At 47.6% G+C, this 18,386-nt stretch overlaps 1 protein-coding gene across 4 annotated transcripts in view; it reads left to right on the top strand.

Moving 5' to 3' along the window:
* The window catches only part of LOC142580118 (acid phosphatase type 7), a 229,898-nt gene extending 211,735 nt beyond the window's left edge, over positions 1–18,163 (top strand). For 2 of the 4 annotated variants that reach the window (XM_075690938.1, XM_075690936.1), the window contains 4 exons: positions 4,107–4,235; positions 8,607–8,678; positions 10,259–10,396; positions 17,948–18,163. In XM_075690938.1, the coding sequence (XP_075547053.1) occupies positions 4,107–4,235; positions 8,607–8,678; positions 10,259–10,396; positions 17,948–18,031 (423 nt within the window). In that variant the 3' untranslated portion in view covers positions 18,032–18,163. The remainder of the gene's footprint in view (positions 1–4,106; positions 4,236–8,606; positions 8,679–10,258; positions 10,397–17,947) is intronic. The other 2 variants (XM_075690940.1, XM_075690939.1) reach the window with 2 other exon arrangements.
* The last annotated feature ends 223 nt before the right edge of the window (positions 18,164–18,386 follow it).

Here is an 18,386-nt window from a genome sequence, read left to right as displayed (position 1 = left end):
CTTTTCTTAAGTGTGCATCGGTGGAAGCGGTACGCACAAAAACATACAACGCAGGACAAATCTATTTGGAAGAAAGATTCAAAAACAAAGAACAAGGGGTCCAACATAAAAAGAACCATACAAGAAATACACTAACATCTCAGAATAGACAATTAATGAATATAAGAGATAAATAGTGGCAGGCTAATGCACCAAAGGAAGAATTAACGAAAGATGTCTCGAAAAGAATTATAACAGCTTTCACGGATCGAGGTGTCAAACCTGTTTAGTAAAGAAAGCAAAGCATAGTTTAGAGTTTGAAAGTCGTAGTTCATACGTCGGTGAAACACAGACCAGTATTCGTGCTGTCTTGTAGGGTAGTAGTGAATGAAGGTGTGGAGGTCAACAACTTTGGATAAAAATAATATGCAGTGTTCCATCTGTGATTTGTGCAGCTGTAAAAGACGGCAATGGTACACGTTGGATAAGTGCATGATGCGATAGATGGTTCAGAATGTGTTCTGTAAGGCTCGGCAGCGCCTGCTTTAAGCGCGTTCTTCTGCCTAACTGAGGATAGGATAGGATAGAAATAATCTTTATTTGTCGATCGGTTATGGCTGTTGGTCGGCTGCCAGGGGTCCATCGCCCAAGGAAAATCTTCCGAGATCCTCGGCAACGGCTCTGGCCCGCTGGACGGCCCACTCCTGGTCTTCAGTTGCTTCGCTGAGGAGGGCGGCTTGCCATCTCTCAGCGAGGCGGAAGAGCTTCATGACGTTTGGCTGTGTTTTACTGCCCCACACCAAAATGCAATATTTCAATTGTGTTTCTAATAATGCGCGGTACAAGCAAGCCTTGCTTTTACAGGTAATAAATACTTAAATTTTCGCATCACTCCGAATATCAGTTATGATTGTGATAGTATAGATTTCTGCGTGAGAACGGCGTGTTTCCTGCGTACGATGGGCGTGAGCGCCCCGTTGAAGACTAACTGCACCTGGATGTAGAGCTGTCGGCTGAACTGGTCAATTGTTTTTGTGAATATACATTGCAAATAGTCTTCAGTCTTTAATCCCTTGTTCGCGTAACATTTCGATGGAGGTTGGCGATCCCCGTCCTCGCCACATAGCTCGGCAGCGACCAAGCCATGAAGCTTTCCAACATGGCTCCCGGTGTTCACACCTCGTCTGCACCTGCGACTTCAACAACATCTTACGTCACGGCTGCCAGTCCCCGCGATCCTGGCATATTCCCCGGCCAAGATAATGTTGACCTTGAGGACTGGCTGAGCATGTATGGCCGTGTTGGCCAGAACAACCCCTGGGAGCCTACGTGCTAGCATGCGTGGGCGGAACTCGGCGTGAGTAGTTCTGGACACATGAGGACGAGCTGTCTAGCTGGAATGCTTTCAATGAGAAGCTCCGTGGCTTCTTTGGAAACCCTACCGGTCGCCAACTGGCTGCAAGAAAGGAGCTTGCTATGAGAGCGCAGTATTCCGCTGAATCGCATATTTTGTACATACAACACGTGCTCGTTCTTTGTTGGAAGTCCATGAGAAAATGTCCGAGGTTGACTAATCAGGCTCTGTCCTCAAAGAAATCGTGGACGATGCGTTCAACTTGGTGATATACAACACTGTTTCCTTGAACGACGTCATTGTCAAGGAAAGCCACCACTTCAACCTAACCAAAAACCACCGCGTCATCCCACAGTTCTCCCGTCTCCATAACACGGCTACGACGTCATCCTGCGTCGACCTTACCACTGCACCCTTTCAATGAGAACCTGGTGCGTATCGTTCGCAGTCAGCTCGAGGCTGCAAGTCCAGCCCCGTTCCATCCCCGCCCACTTGACCACACCGCCGACAAATCAGCACCAAGGATCTCCCTCATTCAGGCAAATGTGCCGGAATAATTTGCCAACATCGGTTTTCATGCAGCCTGCTCTGTCTCCTGCCTGACGCTGTTGTATCGGTACAATTATCAAGTGTTACTTTGTTACTGTACGCCACGTATCCGATGTCCGCGATAACTGTTCACATGTGCTAGTGTATCGCTAGCCAATGGCATGCCTCGATTGCACCCAGGCTCCCTTTATAAGGCGAAGCCACTGAATCGTTTTTGGCTGTAATGTTCAAGTTGCTGTCAGAATAAATACTTGACCTTATGGCATCGGTGACTACATGGCGACGAGGGTGGGATCGTTCGTACGAGGCAATGACGGAGACTGCAAGAACGACGACGACGCCAGTGAGGATATTAATGATGACCACCACCATGGGATCTTTGGCCGAGTTCTGCCCAGACTCTGGAAATATTGACGTCTACCTGGAAAAGTTCGACCGGTATGCAACCACCAACGCAATAGACGCAAGTAGGAAGTTCCAAGTCTTCTTAACTGTCCTGGGTGAAAAGGCATACGTGAACCACCAACGCAATAGACGCAAGTAGGACGTTCCAAGTCTTCTTAACTGTCCTGGGCGAAAAGGCATACGTGAGTCTCTGTAGCCTGCTGCTGCCGAAAAACGCAACGGAGGTCAAGTACCAAGAAGCTACAGAAGCTCTCCGAAAGCATTATGCTCCAAAACGGTCAGTGGTTACCGAACGGTATCCCTCTTACGAGCGAAATCAAGAACCACACGAAAGCCTGAAACAGTTCATCATCGAGCTGAAAACACTGGCTGTGGTGTGCTCGTTTGGGACATTTCTGGAAGAAGCGCTCTGGAATCCGCGCGGATTCGATTCGATGCCGTCTTCTTGCCCTGTCGGACGACGAAGTCACCTGGGAGCGAGTCTGCCAAATCGCCACCGCCTTGCAACGGCTGAGAAAGACCCCCGAGAAATGCTGCTGGAGGGGACAACTGCCAGTTCTGCTGACATCTACTGGCATCGTGAACCCACCAAGCAAGGCAGGCGACACGCAACGAAGACCTCTGGCGAAGAGCAGCAGGCCCCCCAGGACGGTCAAAGGAAGCAAGTGGGAAAAGCACTATTCGCGCCTGTCATAGTTCTGGCGGACTGCACGCGCCAGTGAGATGTCCTTTTTTCAAAAGTACGTGTTTCAAATGCTCGAAGCCAGGTCATGTAGCGAAAATGTGCAAAACAAAGCTTGTGCACAAAGTTGAGGACAACTTGCTGGCAACCGACTTGCTTGCAGTTTGTACGACAAAAAGCATTGATAGTTCTCCACCTATTGTGCCTAAAATAAAAGTAAACTGAATGGATATTCGGATGGAATTAGACACGGGAGCAGCTGTTACCATAATGTCTCGAAGAGACTTCGATGAAAGTTTTCCAAACTGCCCTTGTTCCGAAGGCGACGTGCGCCTAAGGGTATACAATGGCACGGCACCCAAAGTGACAGGTCTAGCCGACGTCATTGTTTCTTAAAAGAACCGAAGCTACGATCTGTCTCTGATAATCGCAAAGCAAGAAAATGAAGCTCGTATGTCGACGCTTTGAGGTGGAGATTGGACAGCGACACAAAAAGTTGACCTGCACATTGTGGTGCAGCAGTTGCAACATGACGTGGATGACGTGCAGGATGGCAGGCAGATGGTAGCAACGGAAGCCGAGAAGAGGTACGGTGATGTGTTTGAGTCAGGCTATGGCTCTATCCAAGGACTGTATAGAACACTGCCGCAGCGCATGTTCCCTGTCATCGCCTCCTCTATTCCTGTCACCCGCTGTGCTCCGTCGAGGCGCGCTCGTGCCCGGCGTTTTGGCTCAATCGGTACGATTACATTCAAGGGGCCGGATGTGGCGAGTAAATGGGATAATTTTCCACTAAAGGCTAAGCATTCTTTGCCACCAGAATGGCCATGGCTAGACGCGCATAAGCTAGAAAAAGCAGAGCCGAACAATTCTTAAGCATTGGTGGACGATTCTCAGAATTTCTGTAGTTCTTTTTAACGGGTTCATCTGATTGTCGGTCAATCGCCGTTCTAAGCCGAGAAAGTAGTTCTTATAACTGATGTCTAATTGCTTGGCTGCGCCAGGCTAAGTTTTGTGATTGGTCAACTACAACCATGCACCAGATACTTCATGTGTAGTCGACCTTTTTGCCATGGCGACAACAGCCCTGATGATGGCTCACGCGCTTGCTTAAGTGCGTGGATGATTTATGCGCAGGTGCGTAAAGGAATCCCCTTGGTCCACCTGTACGGACTCGAAGATCTGTTTTACAAATATGGAGTTGATCTTGAATTCTGGGCTCACGAGCACTCGTACGAGCGGCTTTGGCCAGTCTACAACCGCCAGGTAAGCTCTTACAAGACTTACGTAAATAGCCTCAAATGTCTTCTCCGCTTAGAGACACCAAGAAAAAAAAGTATCTATTGCCGCTCAGTTGTTATTGATCTTTCCTTGCTATGTCCTTGCGCAGCTTCGAAGAGGAAGCTTTTTGAAAAGGCACGTAGAACTCCAGCGAGCAAGTTTACCAGGTGCACAACAGTGATTCTGATTGGCGCTTTCACGCGATTTATTAATTCGTTATGTGATGTAAACTTCGTTACATTTGGCCGAGGTGTGGGTCATCGTCCACCTTAGAGCTCCGGGGTCGCTCGCTACCCAGCACCTCCACCAAATGTCGCGAGGTTCATTAGGCTGCAATGCGCGCGAGCTGGCAGCAGTCACAGAAGTGCGCCGAAACACAGCAACCACGACGTCATGCCGGCGGTGATGGCGCGTAGGCGCAGGCTGCTTTTCTTCGCTGGAGTTTATGTATTTGTTTGTTTATGTACCTAAATACTTTCGAGGCCCAAACAGATTACAGGAAGATGCGGTTTGTAATATATAACAAATGTGGACATTTATAAAATTTAACATAGTGTGTTTTGCACGGCTAATTCTAAGCTTGCGCTGTCCTGAATGATGGCGATGGAAACAGGCAGACGATTCCAATCCAAACTTCTGCATCGAATAAGTGAATCCTTGTGTAACTTTGTTCGAAAAACTTTGCTCACAAGGCTGCGATGAGAAAGGGCTGACATATACGATGAACTTGTTATAAATGATAATTTGTTCATATAGAGTGGGGTTGAAATGATCAGTTTTGCCAAAAAGGCACGATTTTGCACATTTGTTGCCAGATGAGGGCGCGGGCAAAGATAGTATCAGTATGTTTCACAGACGTGACACTTCGCTTCTCAAAAGATTGGTGACGAGACCATCTCGTTGCATGGGCGTAAACGCGCTGAATGCAAGGGGAATCAGGGGAACTGAGAGGATGGATTGTGGAGCTCTGTCCATGACACCACCAGGGAATGGATCCGAAGTATTTTTCCCCTTAATATGTTCAATGTGCAATCAGTAAATTACAAGTGAGGCTTAAATTATGTATAATCTTCATATTAGAAAAAATGAAAGTGAATGTAAAAGTGGTAGAAGAGACCACTTGTCGCGGTAGAAGCCGAACCCACTACGGCAGCTTGACCCGCACGATGCTTACCAATTGAGTTACGGCTGCGAATATCTCTCCGTTCCCTTGGGTCATTGAGTGCATTGACTAAGTGAAGCGCTCACTTGGGCCTAAAGCTACCATGAGCACAAAGGTGCAAACTATCAGGAACAAGCAAGGTTTATACCTAGCGTAACAAAGCGCTATTGCCAGACAGCAACATTGCGACGTTCAGAGTATCAAGCAGCGTTAAAAGTAACACAAGGAAATTTAAATGGAGCACATTATTAGGCGCTCTCTAAATACGTGTATGTCACTGCGCAACAAGGTCACAGAAGGTTACACTTGTCGCCTTAATAAAACATTGTCAATTATTATTGCCGTATTTCCACCACAGCGTCAGCCGTGCATAAAATAGAAGTGCATGAGAGTGCAGCATAATATTTGCGCAGAGTAATAATTACACGTAGAAGAACCAGAGTCACTCGCTCCCATTAAACCGACACAGGCGTGCTCATGCATACGATAAAGGTAATGAAATAGAGCCATAACACTTGACGCTTTTTCGATGCGCACAATAACGACTTCAAGCCACTCGCCCCGCACTAGTCATCTCTCACCCAGGTGACGTAGATGATCGGTATTAAGCATTTCAACCATGGTAATTTATTACATTATAAAGTACTCACCAGTAACATATCATTTTTGATTTTATTATAGTATATAGGTAATTACCGTTACATTTTACATTGCAGTCATTCTTCCGCTTCAGACATGCAGCTACGTTTGTCCTTTGTGGTGCTCTTACTGGGCCAGCAGCTCATTATGGAGAAAATGTGTAGCAAACCTGCTGCAAAATCCATTACTAAAAAAAATGTCAGATCCAGCGAACATGACGAATCGTGTACGAAGCGAAGTTTTGAGTAATATTTGCGCCTATGTTCATCTGTGTTCCAACTTCCCTTGGTGCACATTCTTATGAAATGAGTCCACGAATGGTCTATGTGAACTTAGATTCCAACATGTGCGTTGGGTCTCCATAATTCGTCTTCGCGCAAGTATACCTTCGTGTTTCGCGGCATAGCGTTTACGCGCCTGTTCAGCGAGGCGCCTCCTCCTACGTCCTCGTCCCTTTCAGAGCGTCCCTTGACATGCACCTACGGCTCAACCCTAACTGACAAAGCACGCACGGGCGCGGCAGTTTTCGGTGACCACGTGACTTTTTATCTATGACCACGCGATTTTCAAATGAACACGAAGCCAAACTCCTGGTAAGGAACAAGAAAACCTTCGATATTTAATTAACCCTGCATACCGATGTTGTCTATTCGGCCGAACGGCAGCAGGCACATTCCCAGTTACCCAGCTTGTCTATACATCCATAAATATATGCGACGAATCAACGACGATGAATGTTAAACCTAGAGGAAGGGCCAAAGAAAGCTTTGGCTTTCTGTTTATGGTTATGCTAAAGATACGAGGACAGGCTGGTTTTCATGTCACCTCCCATGCAATCATGTGACACATGTGCTGATTATGGGACTTTTTATTGCGATTAGCCTTCTTTGCCTACTTCTGCAATTTCAAGACAGTTATGTACCTATTTATTTATTTATTTATTTATTTATTTACTTATTTATTTATATACTCATGCGCCTATCCACTGGCTGGAGTTGTCGACCAGCTTGGGCCACTACTTATAGACGCGTGGTCGCGATACCGTCGCGGTCGTTGCATCGCCACCATTTCATTTTTTTTTATCTGACTATCGTCGCGTACATTGGTTCTCCTGCATTCACTGGAATGCCGTCCTCGTGAAGCCGTCGTGGTCGGTCCATCGTCATCACTCCAGCTTCGTTATTCAACTCTTTTCATGCTGTCGCTTTCACATCATCGTTGTCACGCAGTCTTGGTGATGCAGTCGTCGTCATACACTCCTCGTTTTCCCATACAATCATACCGTTGTCTTACCATTGTCGTCATTGCCTCATCGTCATACAGTCCTCGTCATCCCATACACTTATAACATTGTCTTGTCAATTGTTGTTATTGCCTCGTCGTCATAAAGTGATCGTCATGTATTCGTTGTCATACCGTCGTCATGATTACGTCGTTATCGTTCCATCATCATCATTCTAACTTGGTCATCCGACTTTTAGGCTGTCGTCGTCACTCTATGCTTTTACCATCGTCATCCCTTCAAAAATGTCGGCTCATTGTCAGCACGCCATCATCATCATACGGCATTCGTTGGTCCACCGACGTGATTTCTTCTTCGTCATTCAATGGTAAGCATACTCACGTGATTCAATCGTAATTAGGCCGCTTTTTCGTGCCATCGTCGTCATTGTGCAGGCGTCAGATCACGCCTCCGTTGTACAGCAGTCGTCGTTATGCCGTCGTGGTCTTTTCATCATCCAAATTCCTACTTCGTCATCGGCTTGTCGTATCACCTTCGTCATCACGCCATAATATACTCGTCGTCATGCCATTGTCCTAATTCTGTGGTCGTCAGGTTGTCGTTTTACTATGGTTAGTTCAATATTGTCATATCATTGTCGGCGCGTCTTTGTAGTTCCATCTACTTCATTCTTTCTTCGTCATTCCATCGCCGCCACAAGAAAATAATCCTGCTGTCATGCTCATTGGCGATTTTGGCAAGTGAGTGCCATAGGGGAATAGTGATTCAATGTCGGAGACAACGTATGTTGCATGTAGCCGAGGCAGCGGAAGTCTCAGAACGACCGCAACTTATTTTAAATAAACAGGCTTTCAACAATATGGTGTGCCACTATACATTGCTTGAACTTTAATCGCATTACCGTCGTCATTCTTCGTGAGATGGGTTATGCCGTATTTCTTTTTACTAAGGAAGCAATCAAGACAAGCCGGCATCGCACTCGAACAGGACTAAGACTGAAGAAGTTAGCCTTTACTTGTTGAAACAAACGGGATGCGATCATATTCGTCGCTGCATTTTGGCTAGCCTTGGTCGACTTTCCCCACTCAACAATTTCGCTTTAAATTTGATGTCTGCTGCAGTTTAAGAGACCGGGAAGTAGTGTTGCACTTGGAACGCGAGCAAGTTCTGTCGTAGTATTTTATATGTCCTTGCCGGAAAAAACAACTTCTAGATTGCAATATCACCGCAATAACTGGCGAAGGGGCCGTGGGGCTGTAACATGTGTAAATTTCAAGGACCAATTATTTTTCCTGCACTTTTTCTTTCGCAGGTCTACAACGGCAGTGCTGAAAAGCCTTACACGAACCCTCGAGCGCCGGTGCACATTATTACGGGATCAGCTGTAAGCAATTTTCTATTTTCTTATAACGACTATAATAACTTATGCTTTCTCCTGCAGGTTCTGAGATTATTGGCTGCCTAGATAATTGTGGCATCATTTCTGATATAACTTACAAGCATAGAGGAAGAAAACGAATTATAAGAGGCCCTGACCTTGTGTTTTGAAGCTGGAAGTGCAGTCATGTTGGTGTTCCATCACCTTTAGTGTCTCCAGTCCGCTCGCCAGAGCAGATAGCGTAGGCTCTGAACTTGAATTGCTACGAGCCGCTGGAAATGTGCGTTGCTGACGCGTGTCAGTACAAAAGCACCAGAACTTCTGTAACACATTTAGAGAAGCAGGCACGCCCTCAAGTTTTCCCATGACACGTTAAAGAAGACGACAAAGACCTGCGCCGTGATTACGTCTCTCTGTTGCTGCCTGACACTCACACTCAAAGACCCAAAACTCAACTTTCAAGCTTACACACCGCACTGCTGACTGAGATTGTCTGGCCAACAGAATGAACTTCAACAAAGACCCGGGCCTAAAGTCCTATCTCATTTTCAGGAAGCCGAGAGCAGCAGCAAGAGTTTCAATAGCACGGTTTCTATGCCAACGAGACTGTTTCGAACACCACTCCCAATGCTCCTCTGCGAAATGCAGCAAGCGACTTCCTCCACACTATCTTCAACACCATGGAGGAAAGACACAAAATAAAGGAGGCCCTGACCAGATGTGTTTGAAGCCGGAAGTGCAGTCATGTTTGGGTGCCTTCATTCTTTCCGCCTTCAGTCAGCTCGCCAGAGCAGATTGGTGCGAGCTTTCAACTTGCAATGCTACGAGACGCCGGAAGTGTGTACTGCTGACGCGCGCCAGACCAAAGCCTACGTAACTTCGATAGCAGTTTTAGTGAAGCGGACAAGCTCCTGTGTTTTCCCGTAGCACGATGAAGAAGAGGACGAATTGCCCGCTGACGAATACCCGCTGTGATTACTCCTGTGTGCTTGTCGCTGGCTGAAACTCACACTCGCAGGGCCAAAACACAACTTTCATGCTTGCACACCACGCTCCAAAGTTACCTAGTCTCGCGAACAGAATGTGCTACGACAAATAGACGGGCCGACTTCCGCAACGCTCTCTTCAAATGATCCGGAGCTAGCAGGGACCTCTCCTACGCTTTCCTTCCTCTACGCTTTCAGGGAATCATTCAAAATTTCTAGCTTGCTAGTGCAAATGAATTTATGATTGACAGTCAAACTCATTAAACGGTGATGGAGGACGCTTACCTCGACCGTTTTAACTCACTGTGCATGTGTGCGTGTTTCTGCGTGTGCGTGCGTGCGTGCGTGAACATTTCGTTCAATTACTCTTGTCTTTGAGAGGCAGTTGGAGCATTTCAGACAATATCCAGTTTGTCATTCCCAGACTAGAAATGATGCCGCGCTTTGTTTTAAGATAGCGAGCGTTTTATGCGCACGCAAGTCGGCCGCTTCATTTCGTACACCGGCGCTTAATTTTTTTCTGGTCAGCTACCTATGATTCGACAGTTATGCGTTGTATTCTCTGAGTTCTTACTGTCTACGTGATGACATATTATTCAGGGCTGCCAGGAGAAGCTGGACCCGTTCGTGAGAAATCCGGCGGATTGGAGCGCCGCACGTTTCTCCGACTACGGCTACACAGTAATGACGCTGCACAACGGCACCCATTTGAGCCTGCAGCAGTTTTCCGTCGAAAACGTAAGATCGACAATCACTGCCAAATAAGTTGGTCTGATTGCTCCGTTTCTCCTCCTGCGCTGCAGCTAGACGGGCCATGTTCAGAAGGGTCAACGCCATTAACTTTACGAATAATGCAGAACATTTGCTGGTTTGTGAGACTTCATGTGTTGTACAAGGCACTAAACCTCTTAAAGACAGTAGAACAGCGAAAGGTTTAACCACGCCTCATATGGTACATGCAGAAAAAAATAATAAACAGCAAGGGAAGCCTTTTTGTTAAAAGCCCGCAACCTTTGCCTTTCTACTGCTGCTGGCATCATGTGCTCTTATCGTCGAAATGTCATAAAGGAACACGAAATGGCAACACTGACTCGGTTTAGATTGATAAGTTATTCTTGAACAGCACTACTCTCGTTTATTTCGCGATAATATTGACACGTGCACTTGTTTGTCTTTTTTCGGTGACCGCCTTTCACCGTTTAACATATGTTATCGCTCAGCGCGGGACGCGCCCGCACGTATCGGAAGTTTATGAAATGTTATCGATAGTTCTTTTCGCTCTTTGTTGTCACCGAACCTTGTATAATCTAATTTTATGCATGTAATCTAATTTTATGTTTTATGTAATTTTTTATAAGCGAGTGGTGTAGAACTTTATGCAGGACACGCGGGCACCAGCGATTAGTTTCGATGACTGATGTATAAAAGCTGACGCGCTTGACCAGCTGATCAGATTTTCGACGATAGCCGCCTATGTCCGCCGCTGTCGTCGTTCTTTTGAGCGTAGGCTGCTTTTGAGGGCACAAGTTCGTCCAATAAAACGCTAGTTTCGTCATTCCCAGATTTGCTGTTTTCTTCACCATCACTGCTACGCGACTTCTCGTGGAGGTGCTAGTGCGTTCACGTACCGAACGCCCCTTCAAAGCCGCGATCCAAGTCCGCAGCCCGAGGACAACACCGAGGTCGCCCAAGACCAGCGAGCTAGCCACAGACTGCAAGGATTGCCCCTGGTGCACGGACTTCTGCCTGATACGACCAGGAAGACCGTGGCTAGCTCAACAACCACAATGGCACCCCCAGCGTCACCCATCGTGCTTCAACAACGCAGAGAGCCCCCTACCTTCCGTGGAGCTACGCCGAAGAATCCCGAAATCCGGCTCAAATCTTTCGAAAGAATCTCGACCTTCAACAAGTGGACCTCTGAGGATAGGCTACGCGATGTGTACTTATTCTTGGAATATGCCGCGAGGACTCGGTTCGAAAACCGGGAGTCTACCCTTACAACGTGGGACCCGTTTCCCAGTAGCTTCCTAAGGACGTTCAAAAGCGTTGTCCAAAATGAACGGGCCGAAGTTCTGCTACAAAACCGAGAGAAACTACCCACTGAGACTATCGCCACCTTCACGGAAGAGATCACCCGTCTTTTCCTGCACGCAGACCCGGAAACGTCCGAAGAGAAAAAAGTCTGCTTCTTGATGCGAGGCGCAAAGCAAGAACTTTTCGCCGGACTGATCCGCAACCCACCGAAGACCGTAGCTGAGTTCTCAGAGTCAAAGACGATTGATAAAACACTGTAAATGCGCACTAGGCAATATAGCCGCCAAGAGCTCACGCAGCAGTGCGCCATCCAAGCACTGGGCTCCGTTGACCTCCAAGAGACGATCAAGGCCATCGTGCACGAAGAGCTGCGCAAAAGGTTACCTTCGTCGCAACCTCAGGTGTTCTCGGTCACTGAGATGGTCAAAGACGAACACCGGCGGTCACTGGGAGTTTCCGAAGTACAGCCCGAATCGCTGCCTCCCGTGTCGGAAGCGCAGACCTACGACGCCGCCGTCCGCCGTCAAAGTCCTCCTCTGTGCCTGCGCCAGAGCCCTGTAAAACCGCAAATCCGTCGTCCACCGCCGCCTCCGCCAGCACGCCCACCCATTCGCCCAGCGCCGCTGCGCGAGGAAGACGGACCCTTGGAGAACCCTCAACCACCGCCCGCTCTGCTAACATTGGGGAAAAGCTGGCCATGCGTACCGCCGATGCCCATACCGCCATTTGGGACTGAGAGGGTTTGCTGTCAACGCGCCGCATCCACCGCTTTGAGAGCGCCCTCGTGACATTGCCGACTACCTCGCCGGCATTCATTGGAGTTCTCGACGACTATCCAGTTCACCTTCACCAGGACGCTACCTGTCGGCGCAAAGCCAACCATACACTGGCCCAGCCCGGGGCAGGTCTGCGAGCCCATATCCGGAAAACTAAAAGACGCAACCGATGGAGGTGCGGTTGCTGTTCGTCGAACTGACGAAGATACTCCACCGCCGACGAAGCAACCGAACATCTTGTCTCGACTACATATCAACGAGACCCCGCCATCACGACTATGTGTGAAAACAAAGAACACGCCGACGAAAGACGACCTGATAACGCGATGTAGCAGCCACAAGTCAACGCGACGCAACCGTGATCCGACACCAAGGCCTACCTGCAACAAAAGGCAAAAAACTACCGAACTGCGTGCTTCTCGACGAACTCCCGAACTACCGAACTACCGAACTACCGGACTGCGTGCTTCTCGACGACCACGCAGTCACTGTTTTAGTGGACACAGGAGCCGACAATTCCATCATCAGTGGACCCATCGCCGCCCAGTTGAAGAAAGCCAGGGAAGGCCCTCCAATTCGGATTGCTGGTGGACACCTCATAATGCCGACTGGAATCTGTCCTTCGGGTTGAGGCGACAGAATCCGACAGGACAAACGCATTGCTGGTTTCTACAATTTCCTCGATGTACGCGATCGTCGTTCCCTTGTTGATGTGCTTGAACTCCCGGCTGAAGTTTGACAGCAACACTTCGGTTTTCCCTCCATGCAGTCGAGCGATCCCTCTTGTGACGCAAATTTCACGGTCGTTGGTCGCCTTCGATGACGCCTTCTACGTCAGCGGGTGTTTTGGTGCCGACGGAAATAACAATGCTGGAGCAAGGCGGGATGCTCATCTGATCTTCGAGCACACTCAACGCGTGGTGACGACGAGAGCTCTCCGGCGGCATCGCTTGATCTTCTGACAGCGTTATTGACTTCGACTTCTTGCCTACGATTGCGCCGTGTTCGTTCAAAATGTCTATGCCGAGAATGACGTCTCGTGAGCACTGTTGAAGGATAACGAAGGTGGCAGAGTAAGTCCAGTCATGAACCGTAATTCTTGCCGTGCATAGTTCCCGCAACAGACTTCGACATAAATCCGAGTCCCCCAATGATTAAGCAGCAACAGCTCAGAAGTCTGCTCTGAAGATACAAAGACTGCTTTTCGGCGTCATGGAGGATTCGACAAACACCACTCGCAAAGCAGCGCATATTAACCGAAGAGTGTGCTCGACCACTCCGCCAGAGCCCTTACCGAGTCTCGACGCGAGAACGTGAAGCTCTACAAGGGAACAAGTCCACGAAATGTTGCACGATAACATCATCCAGCCGTAGAAAAACTTGTGGGCATCTCCTGCAGTCTTGGTGAAGAAAAAGGACGAAACCCTAAGTTTCTGCGCCGATTATCGTTCACTGAACAAGATCACGAACAAGGATCTATACCCCCTCTTACGGGTAGAGGACGCATTAGATGGCGTCTGCTACGCTAAATATTTCTCGTCGATAAACCGCAAGTCTGGCTTCTGACAAATAGAAGTCGACGAGAGAGATCGCGAAAAGACCGCCTTCATCACGCGAGATGGCCTCTGTGTGTTCAAGGTTATGCCATTTGGACTGTGCTCGATGCCTGCAACGTTCCAGCGCTTGATGGACGCGGTTTTAGCAGGATTGAAGTGGCAGACCTGGTTTGTTTACTTGGATAACGTCGTCGTCTTCGCTGGAAATCTTGATGATGACCTAAGGCGGCTTGCGACAGTACTAGAGGGCATCAAGTCATCAAAGCTGACTCTGAAGCCGCAAAGGTGCCACTTCGCTTACGATAAGCATCTGTTCCTAGGTTACGTCTTCACCAACTCTGGAGTCTGCCGCGAGCGGCAGAAGACCACTGCCATAGCAACGTTTCCGCAGCCCATCGACAAGAAGGCAGTGCGCAGATTCCTTGACCTGTGTGCCTAATACAGGCGCTTTGTCAAAGACATTTCACGCATCACTGAGCCGCTGGAACATCTAACTAAATGTGATGTCGAGTTCAAGTAGAAACGCCGCAGGGCGACACATTTGAAGAACTCAAACAACGCTTGCAGTCGCCTCCGGTACTTGCGCACTTCGATGAGGACGCCGATAACCAAATCCACACTGACGTCAGTAGCCTAGGCCTCGGTGCCGTCCTAGTCCAGAGGAAAGACGGAGTTGAACGGGGGATAGCTTAGGCTAGCCCGTCGCTGTCAAAAGCGGAAGCCATATGTTCTACGATCGAAAAGGAATGCCTCGCCATCATTTGGCCTACAGCGAAATTGCGCCCTAACCTATATGGCCGGCCATTCAAGGTCGTCAGTGACCATTACGCGTTGTGCTGGCTAGCGAACTTAAAAGACCCTTCAGGACGGCTGAGATGCCGTCCTGCTGTACGTAACCTTCGCTTACAACACGGCGGTGCAAGTAACAATACAGATCACGCCGTTCAAGCAGGTTTACGGCAGGAACCCGACGATGACTCTCGACGCCATGCTGCCGCACGTCACCGACGAAGAGAGTCTTGACGTCGCCAGCTATCTCCAGTGAATCGAAGAAGCCTGACAGCTCGCCCGCCTGCGGATAAAGAACCAGCAGAGGACCCACAGCTGACACTACAACCTTCGAAGCCGCTACGCCGAGTACCGGCCCTGCGACCGTCTTGGAATTTGGACCCCAATATGCCGATGAAGGCTCCAGCGCATTGTCACACTGGACTATGAGGTCGTCCCAGATGGCATTTCGCTATCACAGTGGCACCGCTGATGACCTGAAATAGTCTATGTTGTGTGGCTTAGAGGAAGCTTTAGCTCGGGCCCAACTCCGACGCGGCCCATTCAAATACATGTAAAACGCAAAAACGTTTTTTTATTGAAATAACTCCAAAAGCGATTTTAATTAAATTTGCTGCATTTGAGAGAGAAAGTTAAAATCTAGTAACTGTTGGAAGCGGAATTTCGATTTAGAGCCTGCATTTGTTGCAAGAGTTTTTAAAAATTCAGAAGTTTGAAAAAAAGAAACGGAATCACGAAATTTACAAATTCATAGTTCTGCATCAAGAACAGAGATCACGGTTTTGTAAACGTCATCCATTGGATAATTGAAAGCGGACAAATTTGATATGTCATTCTGTATCTTAAGTGAATTTGTTACGTTGTTTACAAGGCTTCTGCAAAAGCTGTATTTCAATATTAATTAATTTTTTTAGGTTCATGTCATCATCATCAGCAGCAGCCTGGTTACGCCCACTGCAGGGCCAAAGGCCTCTCCCGTACTTCTCCAACTACCCCGGTCATGTACTAATTGTGGTCATGTCGTCCCTGGAAACTTCTGAATCTCATCCGCCCACCTAACTTTCTCCCGCCCCCTGGTATGCTTCCCTTCCCTTGGAATCCAGTCCGTAACCCTTAATGACCATCGATTATCTTCCCTCCTCAATACATGTCCTGCCCATGCCCCCCCCCATTTCGTTTTCTTGATTTTAACTAAGATGTCATTAACTCGCGTTTGTTCCCTCACCCAATCTGCTCTTTTCTTATCCCTTAACGGTACACCCATCATTCTTCTTTCCATAGCTCGTTGCGTCGTCCTCAAATTAAATAGAACCCTTTTCGTAAGCATCCAGGTCTCTGTCCCGTACGTGAGCACTGGTAAGACACAGCTGTTATACACCTTTCTCTTTCGGGGTAATGGCAACCTACTGTTCATGATCTGAGAATCACTGCCAAACGCACCCCAGCCCATTCTCATTCTTCTGATTATTTCAGTCTCATGATCTGAATCCGCGGTCACTACCTGGCCTAAGTAGATGTATTCCCTTACCACTTCCAGTGCCTCGCTACCTATCATAAACTGCTGTTCTCTACCGAGACTGTTAAACATTACTTTAGTTTTCTGCAGATAAATTTTTAGATCCACCCTTCTGCTTTGAATCTCCAGATCAGTGAGCATGCATTGCAATTGGTCCCCCGAGTTACTAAGCAAGGCAATATCATCAGCAAATCGCAAGTTACTAAGGTATTCTTCATTAATTCTTATCCCCAATTCTTCCCAAACCAGGTCTCTGAATACCTCCTGTAAACACGCTGTGAACAGCATTGGAGAGATAGCATCTCCCTGCATAACTCCTTTCTTTATTGGGATTTTGTTGCTTTCTTTATGGAGGACTACGGTGGCTGTGGAGCCGCTATAGATATTTTTCACTATTTTTACATACGGCTCGTCTACACCCTGATTTCGCAGATTCATGTGTAACATGCCAATTTTGTGCGCTTTAGATGTACTATTAGATGCAATTCACAGAATTGTACTATCGTTTTTCGTTGTTGAGTTATAGAGTTGTAAATTTGATAGTTTCGCTTTCTCAAAATTTTAGATTTTTGCTAATTTTTAATAAACAATTGGCAACCTAAATCAAACATTCGAAACCAATAGTCTCTCGATTTTAAGAATTTTCCTTTAAATGCAACAAACTTTGGCAACTTTGGTACAGTGGTTGCCGACAAAAACGAATTCTCCTTTTACATGCGTTTAGATAAGGAGCACCCGAGCTAAAGCTTCCTCATAAGCCGTTTCACCAGTGCTACCGAACCCATTTTGGGTGACTGCTTTTCACCGTTTAACAAACGTTATCGCTCAGCGGGGGACGAGCCCGCACGTATCGGAAGTTTCTCGAATATTATCGATGGTTATTCTTGCTCTCTGTTGTCACCGTAGGTTGTGTAGTCTCATTTCATGTATGTGGGACGCGAATGGTGTAGAACTTTCTGGAGTAAACGCGGGCACCAGCGGTTACCTTCAATGACTGATGTATAAAAGCTGACACGCTTGACCCGCTGATCAGATTTTCGACGGTCGCCTCCCGTATCCGCCACTGCCGTCGTTCTTTTGAGTCTAGGCTGTTTTTGAGGGCACAAGTTCGCCCAATAAAACGCTAGTCTCGTTATTCCTAGTTTTGCTGCTTTTTTCACCGTCGCTACTGTGTGACAATATACTCATTATTGCGAGAAAACGACAGCCAAAGTATTTTTTATTATTTTGCACCCAAAGTTCTTGCCGGGTACGTCAGTGTGACGTTATGAATTGCGAAGTATATTTCCGCATTTTCGTCGTTGCGGTTCAATAAGCGTTCTTGAAACTTCCTATGTTTAGTAATCATGCAGCGCCATTAGAATACAGTGTTGTCCATCTTTACCAATAAATATTTAGATAGGTGCGAGCAGAGGGCGCCCAAATCGATGACCTCAAGGTCAGCTGGTGCGGGAACGCGGTGTCGCTGCTTGTCTTTTGTTTCTGCACTGTTTCTTGCTGACCAAGCGTTTCCTCGTCGTAAGAGAGGCTTCTCTCTTTAGTGTCCCTTTAACATTTGACATTGTGCTACTGACGACGGCAACAGAGACCTCAATTTTCATTTCACGTTACCCAGGGACTTCAGCTCTTGGACGAAATCACAATCGTGAAAGAAAACCATGGAGCCTACCCCACCTTCCATCGTGGAACCACTGAGTGAAGTTCGTTCTATCTTCCACTGGCCACGGCTAGCGATGGAACCAAGCTACGAAGAGTTATGACTGGGCCTCAAGGGACACTCACCCTCAGTCTGTAGAAATGCGATAACATGAAACATCTTTTCTTCAATTCATTATGTTGGGTCACGTATTTAATCATGTCTACATGCAAGAATCACGAATAACGTCAGGACGCTATGCGCGCAAAGGCGCTAACTCGCACATGTTACTTCAATGCAATGAGATGGATAGTTGCGCTATGGTTTGTATCTTATTGTTTGAGACTAGAGCCCAAGGGCGATCAGAGTCGAAGAAGGTGACACAAACAGGCGTTCATAATGTAATCACGTGGAAGTT

This window comes from Dermacentor variabilis, chromosome 4 (genome assembly GCF_050947875.1).
Source record: "Dermacentor variabilis isolate Ectoservices chromosome 4, ASM5094787v1, whole genome shotgun sequence".
In the NCBI taxonomy this organism is placed as follows: domain Eukaryota; kingdom Metazoa; phylum Arthropoda; class Arachnida; order Ixodida; family Ixodidae; genus Dermacentor; species Dermacentor variabilis.
The sequence above is the reverse complement of the archived record's forward strand: the minus strand, read 5'-3'. Positions and strand labels throughout refer to the sequence as shown.